This window comes from Gracilinanus agilis, chromosome 3, assembly GCF_016433145.1.
Source record: "Gracilinanus agilis isolate LMUSP501 chromosome 3, AgileGrace, whole genome shotgun sequence".
NCBI lineage: Eukaryota > Metazoa > Chordata > Mammalia > Didelphimorphia > Didelphidae > Gracilinanus > Gracilinanus agilis.
In genome coordinates this window covers 446,673,372-446,687,924 of record NC_058132.1, presented here as the reverse complement: position 1 = coordinate 446,687,924, position 14,553 = coordinate 446,673,372, and the positions used below count along the sequence as shown (strand labels likewise).

The window sequence follows — 14,553 nt, the reverse complement described above, 5'->3', positions numbered from 1 at the left end:
TTCTCCTCATAACACATAGCAACTTTTTAAGGTTAGGTTCTTTTGTTCTTGTTGATTTTCCAGTCCATTTCTTGACTGGATTTTATGATACAGTTTAGCTTTCCTTATCACAGATATGGATGGGGAAGTCACTGTCCCAGTCTTCTTTCTTTTTTCACTCTGCAGTTTTCACAGCTAATTCTGGAGGCCTGTACATTTTCAGTGCTACAAAGGCCACAAAATAACGTGGTCAGTACTTCCTTGGCAGCATAAATACTCCTCTCTGTCCTGGATCTGTGATTTGATACTGGGTAACGGTCAATGGAGAAAGTGAGGGGAGTGGCCTGAGTCTCCACTGAGGGTAGGAAGTAAGTGCAGAGGGTGGGGGAGACATGGTGGAGAGGGGGAAGAAAGCAGCTCTACCAGAGTCCCTCTGCCTTTTTAGAAACTAACTGCCACGGATGGTGCAAGTGCCTACAAAGAAGATAAATACTCAGTATTGGTTCTAAGATATAAGGTAAGGAAAACAAACAAACAAAAAACAAACAAAAAAACCCAACTATCCATGACTGAAAAAATGCAGAAAAAGATGAAAAAAGGTTTTGGACTCAGTAAAATTAATTTTTATGGTGTGAAAATATGATGGAATAAAAGTGTGCTATAATGATGGGAATCACTTCCATTTCCTAGACCCAAAATGGCAGAGTAAGGAATGCTCCAAGTCCATCCAAAACTCACCATGAAACACACACACACACACACACACAGAGAGAGAGAGAGAGAGAGAGAGAGAGAGAGAGAGAGAGAGAGAGAGAGAGAACCAAAAAACAACCAATGTCTCAAAACAAATTTTGTACTGGCAGAAGCAACAAAGGATGTTTTATTCAAAGCAAAAAGATTCATCACCCTGGGATAAGAGAGTAGAACAGTGGAAGTGAAAAGGTGAGGATTGGCCCAGTACAAAAGAAGAGCAATGTATCACCCACTGAAGAGTGTGTGAAACAGATTTGTGCAAGCACATCTGGGGGATTCTCAAGGAAGAAGCAATCCAATGCTCCAGATACCTAGGGGAACTGGAAACTGTGAAAACAAATACAGAAAGAAAGAAGGAAAGAAAGAAAAAAAGAAAGAAGGAAAGAAAGAAAAAAAGAAGGAAAGAAAGAAATGTTTGATGCCTTTAAGGCAAATGTAAAAGGATGTCAGGTGAAAATGAACTTCTGGAAAAACTTCAAAAGACGATCGCAGGAGCTGGGGGAGGGGGTGCCGGCCGGTGAGGGCGGGAGAGTCGAACCGGGCCTGAAGGGAAGGCAAGGGATGGAGGGAGCGGGGAGACCCCGGGGGGCGGACAGGAGGCCTGGGGGAAGAGGACTTCTGGTTAAGCTGAAAGAACTGTAACACCTGTGGCTCATCACCATGCCTTCTGATCTGGCCAAGAAGAAAGCGGCCAAGAAGAAGGAAGCCGCCAAAGCCAGGCAGCGGCCCAGAAAGGGGCATGAAGAAAATGGAGATGCTGGCTCTGAGCCACAGGTGGTAGAGGAGAAAAATGAGGAAACCAATGGCAAAGAAACCTTAGAAGTGGATTTGCTGACCAAGGAGCTGGAGGACTTTGAGATGAAGAAAGCTGCTGCCCGAGCTGTCACTGGAGTCTTGGCCTCTCACCCCAACAGCACTGATGTCCACATCATTAACCTCTCACTCACTTTTCATGGTCAGGAGTTACTCAGTGATACAAAGCTGGAGCTGAACTCAGGGCGTCGCTATGGCCTCATTGGTCTGAATGGAATTGGAAAATCCATGCTGCTGTCTGCTATTGGTAAGCGGGAAGTGCCTATTCCAGAGCATATTGATATCTACCATCTGACTAGGGAGATGCCCCCCAGTGACAAGACACCTCTGCAGTGTGTGATGGAGGTGGATACAGAGCGTGCCATGCTGGAAAGAGAGGCTGAGCGACTAGCTCATGAGGATGCGGAATGTGAGAAGCTGATGGAGTTATATGAACGATTAGAGGAGTTGGATGCTGACAAGGCAGAGATGAGGGCCTCAAGAATTCTACATGGTTTGGGCTTCACACCTGCCATGCAACAAAAGAAACTCAAGGACTTCAGTGGTGGCTGGAGAATGAGGGTTGCCCTTGCCAGAGCTCTCTTTATCCGGCCCTTCATGCTGCTATTAGATGAGCCCACCAACCACCTGGACCTGGATGCCTGTGTTTGGTTAGAAGAAGAGCTGAAGACCTTCAAGAGAATTCTGGTCCTCGTCTCCCATTCCCAGGACTTCCTGAATGGTGTTTGTACTAATATCATCCACATGCATAATCGGAAGCTCAAGTATTACACAGGAAATTATGACCAGTATGTGAAGACCCGACTGGAACTGGAAGAGAATCAAATGAAGCGTTTCCACTGGGAACAGGATCAGATTGCTCACATGAAGAACTACATTGCTCAATTTGGTCATGGCAGTGCCAAGCTAGCCTGTCAGGCCCAGAGCAAGGAGAAGACACTGCAGAAGATGATGGCCTCAGGGCTGACTGAGAGGGTTGTTACTGATAAGACACTTTCATTTTATTTCCCGCCATGTGGGAAGATTCCTCCACCTGTTATCATTGGTGCAGAATGTGAGCTTCAAGTACACAGATGATGGGCCCTGTATCTATAACAACTTGGAGTTTGGAATTGACCTGGATACACATGTGGCTCTAGTGGGGCCCAATGGAGCTGGAAAATCAACCTTGTTGAAGCTGCTAACAGGAGAGCTGCTGCCCACAGATGGGATGATTCGAAAACACTCTCATGTCAAAATTGGCCGATATCATCAGCATTTACAAGAGCAGCTGGACTTGGATCTGTCCCCCTTAGAATATATGCTGAAGTGCTACCCAGAGATCAAAGAGAAGGAGGAGACGAGGAAGATCATTGGCCGATATGGCCTAACTGGAAAGCAGCAGGTGAGCCCCATCCGAAACCTTTCAGATGGGCAGAAGTGCCGAGTGTGCCTGGCTTGGCTGGCTTGGCAGAACCCTCACATGCTCTTCCTGGATGAACCTACCAACCACTTGGACATCGAGACAATAGATGCTTTAGCTGATGCCATCAACGAATTTGAGGGTGGCATGATGCTAGTTAGTCACGACTTCCGGCTCATCCAACAGGTGACCCAGGAGATCTGGGTCTGTGAGAAGCAGACAATCACCAAGTGGTCTGGTGACATCCTAGCCTACAAGGAGCACCTGAAGTCTAAGCTGGTGGATGAGGAGCCCCAGCTCACCAAGAGGACCCACAATGTGTGAGCTAGCCACCACAGGTTTGGGTCAGGACCTCGGTCTGGGGACTCGACCAGCCGCCCAGGACTGGACCCCGGGCCATGCTCTTGCAACACGGCAATACTCCTCACCCCTTGCCATCTTCCTTCCCCTCCTCCCTTTCACTCCCTGTTCCTGCCTTAGTAGCACTCTGACCTCTGCAGACATCACCCGTCTGTTTCCTACCCTCCCTCTGCTTACCTTTATCCATGTCTGGACCACAGTTGGCTGCCCTCCCCACCCCCACATTGTTTACCTTCTGCACACCTGGATGTTGATGCAATCAGGGCCACCTGGGGGCAGCTCTGGGGCCCAGGCCTTAGAGTTGGGCCCCAGTGAAGGGAGCCTGGGTTTGAGGTGGTGTGAGGAAGGTTCCAACCCCTCCTCCCCTTCTCTTCTCTTCTCCCCTTCTGCTTCTGATTCAGAGCTAGGGGCTGGGGCCCTGGTCCTGGTCCTGGTTGGTTTTTAAAGAATTATTTAACAGTGTAACTACCAGATCTGCCTGACACCCCTACAAAGTGTCCAATAAAGAAAAAGGAAAAAAAAAGCCACAGCCATAGTTTGCTTCCTTGGCCTGGGTAGTGTTCCCTTCTCTAGCCCAGCTCCCACCATTGCCCCCACGCCATGCCCTCCCCCCAGAAACTGTAGGAATGGCACCCTGAGTGGGATCTGATCTTGGGCTGGGCAGAGAGTACACTGAGGAGGGTTAAGCCCCGAAGCCGTTTGGATGAGAGGGCTGAGTGTTAGTGAAGAGATTCCTTGCACCTGGGAGTCTGTCCTGGATCAGAGCGGCTCTTCCTTTTTGATTCTTTTGAATGACCTGATTTCTGTCAGACAACCCCAGGCCTATGCAAAGACTATTTTGTTTGGTCTCAGTTTTTATTTCCATCATTTATACTGTTTGGCTCACCTAGTAGCTGTTCTCTTCAGTACTTCTTAACTCAAAAAGCTACTGTGAACCAGTGTCCCCACTGTCTCACCCATCTTCCTTCTGGCTCCCCCAGCCTTCAGAAATCCTCATCTGTGTTAGAAAGGAGGCAAATAGCTCCTGGCTGGATCCCATTGTCCATCTACTGGGCTGAACCTAAGCCTTGTGGAAATGACATGCAAAAGAAATAGAATCCCAAGTCCTGCCCTCAAAGATTTTGTCTTTGTTGGAGAAGTGGTTTTTCAGCCACTGGAGTAGGAGCCAGTATCAGTTGGAGCACTGTGACATTCCTGAAAAGGAAAAGAGATGGTTTGAGTTGAGCCAGAGGAGGTTTCGAGGAGAAAGTAGAATTTGGAGAGATAAAGAGCAGGATATTTCTAGTGGAGGAGAAATAAGGACATGTGGAAGAAGTCGGGCACTGAAGATGGTTTTTAATGAGGATCAATAAGATGGATGGCTGTGGCTGAAAGGCCTCCTTCCATGCAGGCTGAATGACCATCTCCTCTGCTTCTTGGTAGTCCTCTCTCAAAGAAGAAACCTTTCCCTGAGACTTAAGAAACCATCCCCTCAAAATTGACTTGAGTGCCAAGGGTCAGGCTTGGGAGTTGGAGGGAACCTTAGGTGTCATATCGAGTTCAGTCCTCAGTTTATAGAAAATAGGCCCAGGTCCCAAGATCATATCACTGTAAGGGCTCTAGTATGAACCTAGGTTCTCTTCCCTTCCTTGCCAGTGCTCCTATCACTCCACGAGGCTTCCTGGGACTCTCAAGATCATAGCTTCTACAGTGGTAGCCACATGTGTGATTTGAAGTGTGGAGATCTTTCCTAAAAAAAAATTTGCAATTGATTCTTTTGGGATAAGCATTGCCCTCTTCCTGTCAAATCCTTGCACATTAAGTCCCTAACCCATTGGAGTAAATGATAAATTTCTAAAACCTTGTAATTAGATCCCCCACCTTCAAGAAACTTGACACTCTTTAAGACTAAACAAAAATAAGTGTGCTCCTCGTCCCCTGTGGTTAAGGCAAAATGACCAAATCAGTTTTTGTTTTTTCTTTTTCCCATTTTTCATTTTGTCTTCCATTCCTTGTCTCCTTTCCTTCTCAAGGGTCCATCCTATAGGGTTTCAGGCCTCCATGCTTCCTCCCAGATTCTAAAACTAAGGAAAAGGACCAGGTCATGCATCCATGCCACGGTTTCATAACTAAAAAGGGATCGATGCATTGGGTTGCCTCTCAAAAGAGAATGGGTGTGATTATTGTAAAACAGAGGATATATACACTGTTGGTGGGGGAGAGCAGCCCTGGCACATCCTTGCCCTCCCGCTTCTATACCAGTTCAAGGCCTAGCCATCTCTCTGGTCCTTCCACAACTGCTCCAGACTGGAAAAGGGAATTCTTCTTCCTGACCCAGAAGCCTTTATTAGCATTCTATGCTATTGAGCACTCAGCTGTTCTCCAGTTGTTCCAGGTGCCTTAGTTTTGACTCCCTAGGTAGAGTGTAAGTTTGAAAACAGACATAGCTTCTGCTTCTTTATCCCTGAATAGCACAGTGCTTAGCACATAGTAGGTGTTCAATAAATATTTGAAGTACTGTCGACATTTGCAGGTTAATGGACTTGAGGCATTGATGCATTCACTGCTAAGGGCCCTTTGTGAAGTGGGAGAAAATGCCTGGCAAGCAGACCAGAGGAGGAGATTATTGTAAGCCCTAATACACTCCCACTCCCTCTCCTCCAAGAAAGATTTGGAAATTGTATCTCCTGGCTGTGCAAAGACAAGTACTGTTATATACTTTTGGGAAAATTATGAATTGCTCCAACCATTCTGAAAAGCAATTTGGAATTATGGAAAATGACAAGTATTATCCCAGTGTTGGGCATATACCCCATGGAAATAATATACACACCGAAATACAACCAGCCTTTTTGTGGTAATAAAGAACTGAGAATAAAGTAGATAATTGTTAATTGGGAATAACTAGTGGTACGCTAAAGGAATCTCATGATAAAAAATGAGTTCAGAGAAGCATAGGAAGACATGAACTGCTGTAGGTTGAAGGAATCAGAATCAGGAAGATACAATAGCTACAACAATGTAAATGAAAAAATGAAGTTCAGCTGCTGTGTAATTGTAATGATAGAGTTGGGCACCATGGGAGAAATGGAAAAAGACTTCTCTTTCTTTGCAGAGGCGGGGAGCTCGAGGGTGGAATGCTCCACCCATCAGATTTGGTTGATGTGTTGGTTGGTTTTGCTGTATTTCTATTTTGTTACAAGGATGACTAGTGGGATAGGGGAAGAGGGAAGGCTATTTTCCAAAATGAAGGTGATGTATTTAAAAAAAAAAGGAGATAGCAATAAAAATAAAATGTTTAAAAGGAAAAAAAAGACGATCACAAATCAAATGAGAGAAGTAGAAGACAAATTGAAAGTGGAAATGAAGGACCTAAAGGAAGTATAAAACCTTAAAAAAAAATTAATGCTTTACAAAAAAGGAAGTATAAAGCCTCAAAGAAGAAAATGGCTCCCTAAATGACTTTATAAATCAGTAAGATACAATAAAATAAATTCAAAAGAATGAGAAAAATAGAAGAAAATCTGAAATAGCTCACTGGAAAAACAACTGACCCGAAAAACAGGAAGAAGAGATAACCTAATAATTATTGGACTTATTAAAGCCCTGATTTAAAAAAACAGATCCTTTATATAATATTGCAAGAAATTTTCAGAGCACTGCCCTCATATTCTTGAAAATAGGGGGAAATAGAAATTGAAAGACTCCACCAATCAGATCTCACATTTTAAAATGCCATGATTATTATAAGCAAAATCCAGAACTTCAAAGCCAAAGAAAAAAAATACTGCAAACATCCAGAAAAAAATCAAATATAATGGAGCCATAATTAGTATCACCCAGGACCTACCAGCTCTTACATTACAGAGCCAAGAAGAAAACCAAATTACTGTTATCAAAAATGAAAAGGGCAACCAGGAGAACCTTATACACAGAGACCAATACACTGTGGCACAATTGAATGTAATGGACTTCTATACTAGCAGCAATGCAATGATCCAGGACAATTCTGAGGGACCTATGAGAAAGAACTGTGGGAGTAGAAACATAGAAGAAAAACAACTGTTTGATCACATGGGTAGATGGAGATATGATTGGGGACATACACTTTAAATGATCACCCTAATGCAAATATTAATAATATGGAAATAGTTCTTGATCAGTGACACATGTAAAACCCAGTGGAAATGCTCTTGGCTATGGGGAGGGGGTTGGGAAGAGGAGAGGAAAAGAATATAAATCATGTAACCATGGAAAGATATTCTAAATCAATTAATTAAATAAATATTTTCAAATAAGAACATTTACTTAATGAGTTCTAGGAAAGTTGCTTTTCAGCGAGAATAGAATAGTAAGTTTTCATTATTGTGGAAGGCCGATTGGAGAAATAGGATCTGGATAGGGCCTGTTATCTGGATTTCCTACGTGACCAATCCAGGCTGAGATAGTCTTTGTGTTTGGTCCTGGTCATCTGAGCCCTGAAAAGCTCTGGTACCAGCAGGTTGGTTAATCCAAAAACAATTTGAACCCTCCAGGAGGCTATTGGGAGTCAATAGAGAAACAGAATCTGTAATTGGTATTTTATCTGGATCCCATTACAAAATCATCGGCAAGTAAAACTGTGTGTATGATTTTTTCTGCACTGCATGTCAAGTCGCAGACAGAATGAACCATCTAAGGTAAAAATCTGAGACTCCTATTTTGACTCCTTTTCCATCCCCATCTTTTCTTAATATTCTCATTGGAAAGCTTTGAGTCCTTAGCAGACCAGCAGCTACTGAGTTAACCATTTTTCTCCTTGATAATGAAGAAGCCTGAACTCTAAAAAATAAAATCAAGGCCGGACACAGACAAAACTAGACAAGACTTTATCTGACCAGGTGCAGTCCTGTAAATCAATAGGACAGGACTCAATTAGTAAAAATCTCTATGAAATATATTTCTGCTCCCAGAATTAACTTCTTACTAATTGGTGGTTGGAATTTGGCCTTGGTCCCTGTTCTATCTTTACTTTGAAGCCTCCAAGGATTTTCTTTTATGTGATATGTAACCCCTTCACAGCTGTGATTCTTTCTCTGTGTTCTTTGTTTGAAACCAGTATGTAATAAACTCAAAACATTGTCAAGATTAATAGAAGAGGAAACAAACCCATCTTAGAAACATAAATTGAACAAATTATTGATTTCCTTAATAAAAAATCCCCAGGGTCAGATGGATTCACAAATTAATTCTACCAAAAATTCAAATAATTAATTCCAATGCTATAAAAACTATTTGGGAAAATAGCTGAAAAAGGAATTCTATTAAATTATTTTAATGACACAAGTATGGTAGAACCAGGAAGAAAAAAACAGAAGTAAAAGTGTAGACCAACCTGCCTAATGAATATTAATGCAAAAATTTTAAATAAAATACTAGCAAGGATTAGAGCAATATATCTATTACAAGGATCATCCACTACGACTAGGTGGGTTTTATACCAGGAATGCAAGAATGGTTCAATATTAGGAAAGCTATTAGCATAATGTATCACATCAATAACAAAACCAACAGAAACCATATGATTATCTCAACAGAACAGCAGAAAAAGTTTTTGACAAATATACCTATTCCTATTAAAAGCACTAGATAAAAATTCAGAATTCCTTAGAATAATAAATAGCATTTATCTAAAATAATCAACAAGCATTACCCATAATGGGAATAAGCTAGAAACCTTTCCAAGATCAAGAGTTCAAGACTGTCTATTCCACCATTATTATACAATATTATTCTAGAAATGCTAGCTGTAACAATAAGAAGATGTGATCGAAGGAATTATATTAGTTAATAAGGAAATAAAGCTGTCACTTTTTGTAGATGATATGATGAAAAACTTAAAGAATCCAAGAGAATTAACCAAAAATAATTGAAACAATATAAACAACTTTAGCAAAGTCGCAGGATATAAAATAAACCCACACAAATCATTAACATTAGCATTAGCAATAAATTTCAGCTGCCAGATATAGAAATAATAATCCCATTTAAAATAATTGTAAATGAAATAAATGACCTATCTGGGAATCTACCTGTCAAGGCAAATCCAGGAATTACAGGAACGCAATTATAAAAGAATTTTCACACAAAGTTAGATTTAAACAATTAGGAAAGAAAAAAAAAACATTAGTTGCTCATGAGTCAGCAAAGTAAATATAACAAAAATAATATTGCTACCTAAATTAATGTACAAATTCAGTGCCATATCAGTCAAAGTACCCAAAGATTATTTCATGAAAATAGAAAAAATAATAAAATACATATAGAAGATCAAAAGACAAGGAAAATCAAGAGAATGAATGAAGAATGAATATGAAAAAGCTGTAAAACATCTAAAACCATATCATATAGTGACAACTATCAGAATAGTCTGGTACTGGCTAAGAATCTATGTCATACTACCTGCCATCATTGGGAGTAGGGAGGGGTAGCAGCAAGAGAAGGGAAGGAGGAGAACTTGGCTAACAAAATGCCAGGAAATTATATTAAAATTATATCTATATGTCATCTGGAAAAATATTTTTAAAATTTATGATGGGGATGGTTTCAAAGAGAACTGGGAAAACATAAATGAATTGATGCAGAGTGGAGTGAGTAAAATAAGCCAAAGCAATAACAATAATAATAATTAAGATAAATTTCCACATAAGAAGGATTAGAGACTTTTCATCAACTTATTGATCAACCACAACTTTCAAAAATTAACAAGTCATTCTACTCACTTACTAATAGATATGAAGAATTCAGTGTAGAATTAGACATATTCTTTGTAGACATGTGCAAATTTGGCCAATAAGGACATTTATTTTATTTTACTATATACCTTTCTTACAGGGGTTCTATTTATTTTTGTTTTCTCTTCACTTCTCAATTAGGTAGTGGTATTAGGCTGAAGAGAGAAGGCAGATTTTTATTGCTTGAAAAAAAGTAAAAGATGATTAAAAGTGAAAGTTTATTTTTAATTAAAGAAGCTGTGGATATATCTGAAAATCAACACCCATTTTTTAACTATAAGAGTAATAGTTGTCAAATCTAAATCATAGAGTTTTATTGTTGAAAATCATTAAAAATTCTTCTCATTTAGAGAAAATATATTTTAATTCATGAAACACAATTGATCAATCTGATTTGATTATGCTGAGGCTATTAATGAATTCAGTATGATAAAGTAATGGGGAGTAGCACTCAGTCTTGGGGGAGGTGGGGCACAGCACTTTGTCTGGGGAGTGGGGCCCAGAACTGTCTCTAAAAAGTTCACCATCACTGCCCTAATGTATTAAACCTTCATTCACATTTCAATTGCATATAATTCAACAGAAATTGATTAGCCAGACATTGTGTAAGACCCAAAGACATAGTCCCTATTTTTATGGTGGATGTCAGACCCCATTCTCCTGACTAATAGTTCTCGTCTTTCACTACTCTTTTTTGTGGGATAATCTTCCACCCAGAATATTCCCTGCTAGAAATGTCAAGTTTCCTAATTAATAGGCATTTCTGATCAGTGACACACGCAAAAAATTGTAAACCATTAAATCTACTTAAGATGTCATGTTTCCTAAGTCCTCTTCTGCCTTCTTGAATTTCCCTGATGCACTGAGTATTGTTAGACAAAAATAGTTTAACAACCTCACTGATCAAAATATTGCATATATAATGATTCATGTCTTGTGAGTAGATAATCACAAAACTATTGTGGACTTACTCCTCTTACCAAAACTTGAAGAAAATTATACGTGAGTGTTTTGTTGTTCTTGTAGTTGTTATATCCCCAATTTTATCTCCTTATTGCGTTTTCCTATTTGTTTTGTTGGTGTCGATAAAGGCCACAGTGTTGAGGAAGAGGAGTGGTAGTGAAAGAAGGGATCATCAGTGGACTGTCCTAGTTTGAGTGTACCAAATTTAGTCCCATACAAACCCATTACGCTTCTTTTTATGCTTCTATCTTCATCTTTCAGTTATTTCCAATTAAAGATATAAAATAAAATTTATTATTATTTTTAGTAATAGCTCATCTTATTCTTAAGTAAAATCCCTTGAAATCCTAGAAATGTACTGATTCCACAATATAAAATTGCAAGTAATAAGCCTAAAAAAGTGATACAGAATGCTATAAGAGAACTGAAAATATATAGTACTGCCAAAGTGGGGCAAGCATGTACATACTGAAGGGTTTTGTTTTGTTTTTGGTTTTAAATAAGGATGGAATATTAATCTATAACAGGGGTTCTTAACCTAAGGTTTGTGAACTTAAAAAAAGTGATTAATTTATTTCAAAATAATTGGCTAACCTTTTTTAATCCTATGTATTTTATTTTATGCATTTAAACACATCATTATAAAAAGGAGACTATAGGCTTCACCAAACTTTAACTTTAATCAAACAGTTAGTGACACCAAAACAAATGGCTAAGATTTCTTGATCTTTTTAAGATATACTTGTAGATTAATTGTAGTTATTGGTCCTATGAGAAAAATTGGTCAAACTACAGGCACACTGTGTATCTGGTAGAATTTTTTTTTTATTTTTGCGATGAATATATATAAGCCTTTACAACCCCCCCCAGGGGAAAATAATTATGTACACTAGTGCTCTTACTCTCTATGCAGAGAACTTTACTGTCAAAATCCTTGAATTCCCATCTAACAAAAGACATTCGAAACAGAGTTCTTGGGCAGCATATTGATTTAGAAAACTACTAATTAACATTATTTAAATTAATCATATTTTTATTTAGTTTTTTTAAAATTCTCTAATTATATTTTATTCTGGTTGTTATTCTAGGAGTTTTCCTATGGGCTATGAGTTTAACACTTCTAGTCTAGCTGACCCTAAATGCAATATTATTCCCTACTATAAACTTTTATTCAATCATCAAAAAGACCCTAATGTGAATTGAACAATACAAAAGTAGCTGAAGCTGTGGATTTTTCAGTTATATTAAAGTGAGTTACATTTTCCTCTGGAAAATAAAAAAATTCCACTATCTTTTCCTTTTTTTGTAATTTACTTTTACAAGTTTAAAACACAAGTTTAAAAGATAATCACAAAACATATAATATGAATATTTATGTTAAAATATTGATTATTATACATTATTGATTTTTGTTTTACAAAATTGGCTCTGACTTTAACATGTAACTTACACCAAGACATTTGTTACACTTTTGTGACATTAAAAACAATTCAAATTTAAATAACTTTATAAGAAGTCCATTTTTAGATTAGTGATTAAAACACCAAAAAGCAACCCAGTAAGTATATCTTTAACCTTGAGTATAATTTAAATGTTTTAAAATAACATTTTCTACAGAAAATTCTTATATTGAAATTTTTAAAAGCTTATTTTAATAGTACCAAATTACCCAATGATTGTCAAGTACAAGTATCTACATTTGTGTACTGTCATTAGGGATTTAATCAAGAAGTAATATACAATTACTCTATGTAAATCTCTGTAGGTTTTTTCTATCAGAATTATTTTCCTTCGATGCTGTCCTTATATTTGTTCCAAGACAATAATATGAATAGGAGTCTATCTAACGGTGTAGTTTTGATTACCCTCAATGGAAGATTATTATTTTGTGGAAAAGCCTTTCATTTGCAAGGAAATCTTATAAATAATTCAAGTCTCCCAATGATATTGAAGCATATTTAAATAATGCGATGTATGTTGAGATAATTAACTGAAAAGGATATTTAATAGGAAACAGTTCCACTTATTACAATTTAAAAAATATGGAACAACTCTTCTTTTTCCTTCAATGTTCATCCCAAGTTACTGGAATTTTCCTATTAAATTTATCATCTGGACTTTTCAGAATAGTAGAAAATGACAGTTTTGCAAAATGTTAGCACAGAAATAATATCTATAACTCTCATATCATTGAATTGTTTTTTGTTTTTTAATGCATAGCAGATGGCCAAACTGAATCAACCTCAATATAAAATAGTGATTGGTAATACTCCAATTCATGATTATTCTTTTATATTCTACATGGATGAAGAATGCAGTGTTGGCATTGTTGAATGGTTCCATCGTACCATGGCTTCTTTTAATTATCCAGGCATGTTATATACTCTGAGATCTCTGGTATGCCCGGCTTGAAGCTGGGGGTGGGGAAAGGATATTTTTCCAAATTGATTCCTACTTACCCGTTACATGTTAAACAAGAAATAATCCTCCCATTTTGAAATAGAATAATAATGACTTTGCATGTAGAAAAATGATTCAAATTATTTTATTAGTTCTATCTTAATGGTCCTTCTGTCTATTCCTATAATCATCCTCTTACATCATCACCTCTGACCTTGACTGCAGCACTCACATTCTAATTTGGGTCTCTGATTCAAGCTATTCCCCAATCCAATCTATCCTCTACAGAGCTGCTAAAGTAATTTTCCTAAAGCACAGGTATTACCATGCCATCCTCCTACACAAGATGTTGCAGGGCTTCCTTACTGCAGCTAAGATTAAATATAAAGTGAATTTGGAATTTAAAGCTCTTCAGACCTTAAATTCAGCTATATTTCAGTTATTTTGCTTCCTCAAATAAGAACACTCCATTTCTCATTTATATGTCTTGGTACTGGTTATACCCCATGCCTAAAATATTTCACCTCAACCTTACAGTATCATTTCAAAAGCTAAAACTATTTCTTAAGAAGTTATTCCCTGGACCCCTCAGTTTCTAGACCATCCCATTTAGGTTTACATTTCTATTCTATTCTCTTTCTTTTTGTATCATATTACTTACACATTGTTCACTGCTAGAATCTAAGTACTTAGAACCACAGACTTCTTATTCTTTATTTCTCTATCCCTTAGCAAGTTTCATGACCAACATAAATGCTTAAAAAATTCTCATCAACTAACTTATTGGTATGCATTTTTATATATACTATTTTATTTGGTTCTCTGAAAAATGCCATAAAGTTTGAATAGGTATTAATATATTCCATTATATGTATGTATATATCTATGTGTATATATACATATATATAATACACACATAATATATATGCATATACTAAATCTTGTTTAAGACAAGTAACTTGATTAGGATCACAAATAAGAGTGAATTATGGGTTCCGGGTTAAGATGGTGGCAGAGTAAGAAACATCTCTTAACCTCTCCTGACCGAAACACACAAAACTCCTCAAGGGGACATAAAAACAAGTCCAGATGAACGGAGGAACCCCACAACAGGGCACAGCGTGGAAGGTA

The 14,553-nt window shown here is 38.2% G+C and overlaps 1 protein-coding gene across 1 annotated transcript; it reads left to right on the top strand.

The window, feature by feature from the left end:
* The first annotated feature begins 1,262 nt into the window (after positions 1–1,262).
* LOC123239652 (ATP-binding cassette sub-family F member 2-like) lies at positions 1,263–3,468 on the top strand. The gene is given in 2 exon segments (XM_044666932.1): positions 1,263–2,586; positions 2,588–3,468. Coding segments are annotated over 2 exon segments (1,878 nt in total). The 5' UTR covers positions 1,263–1,392; the 3' UTR covers positions 3,272–3,468.
* The last annotated feature ends 11,085 nt before the right edge of the window (positions 3,469–14,553 follow it).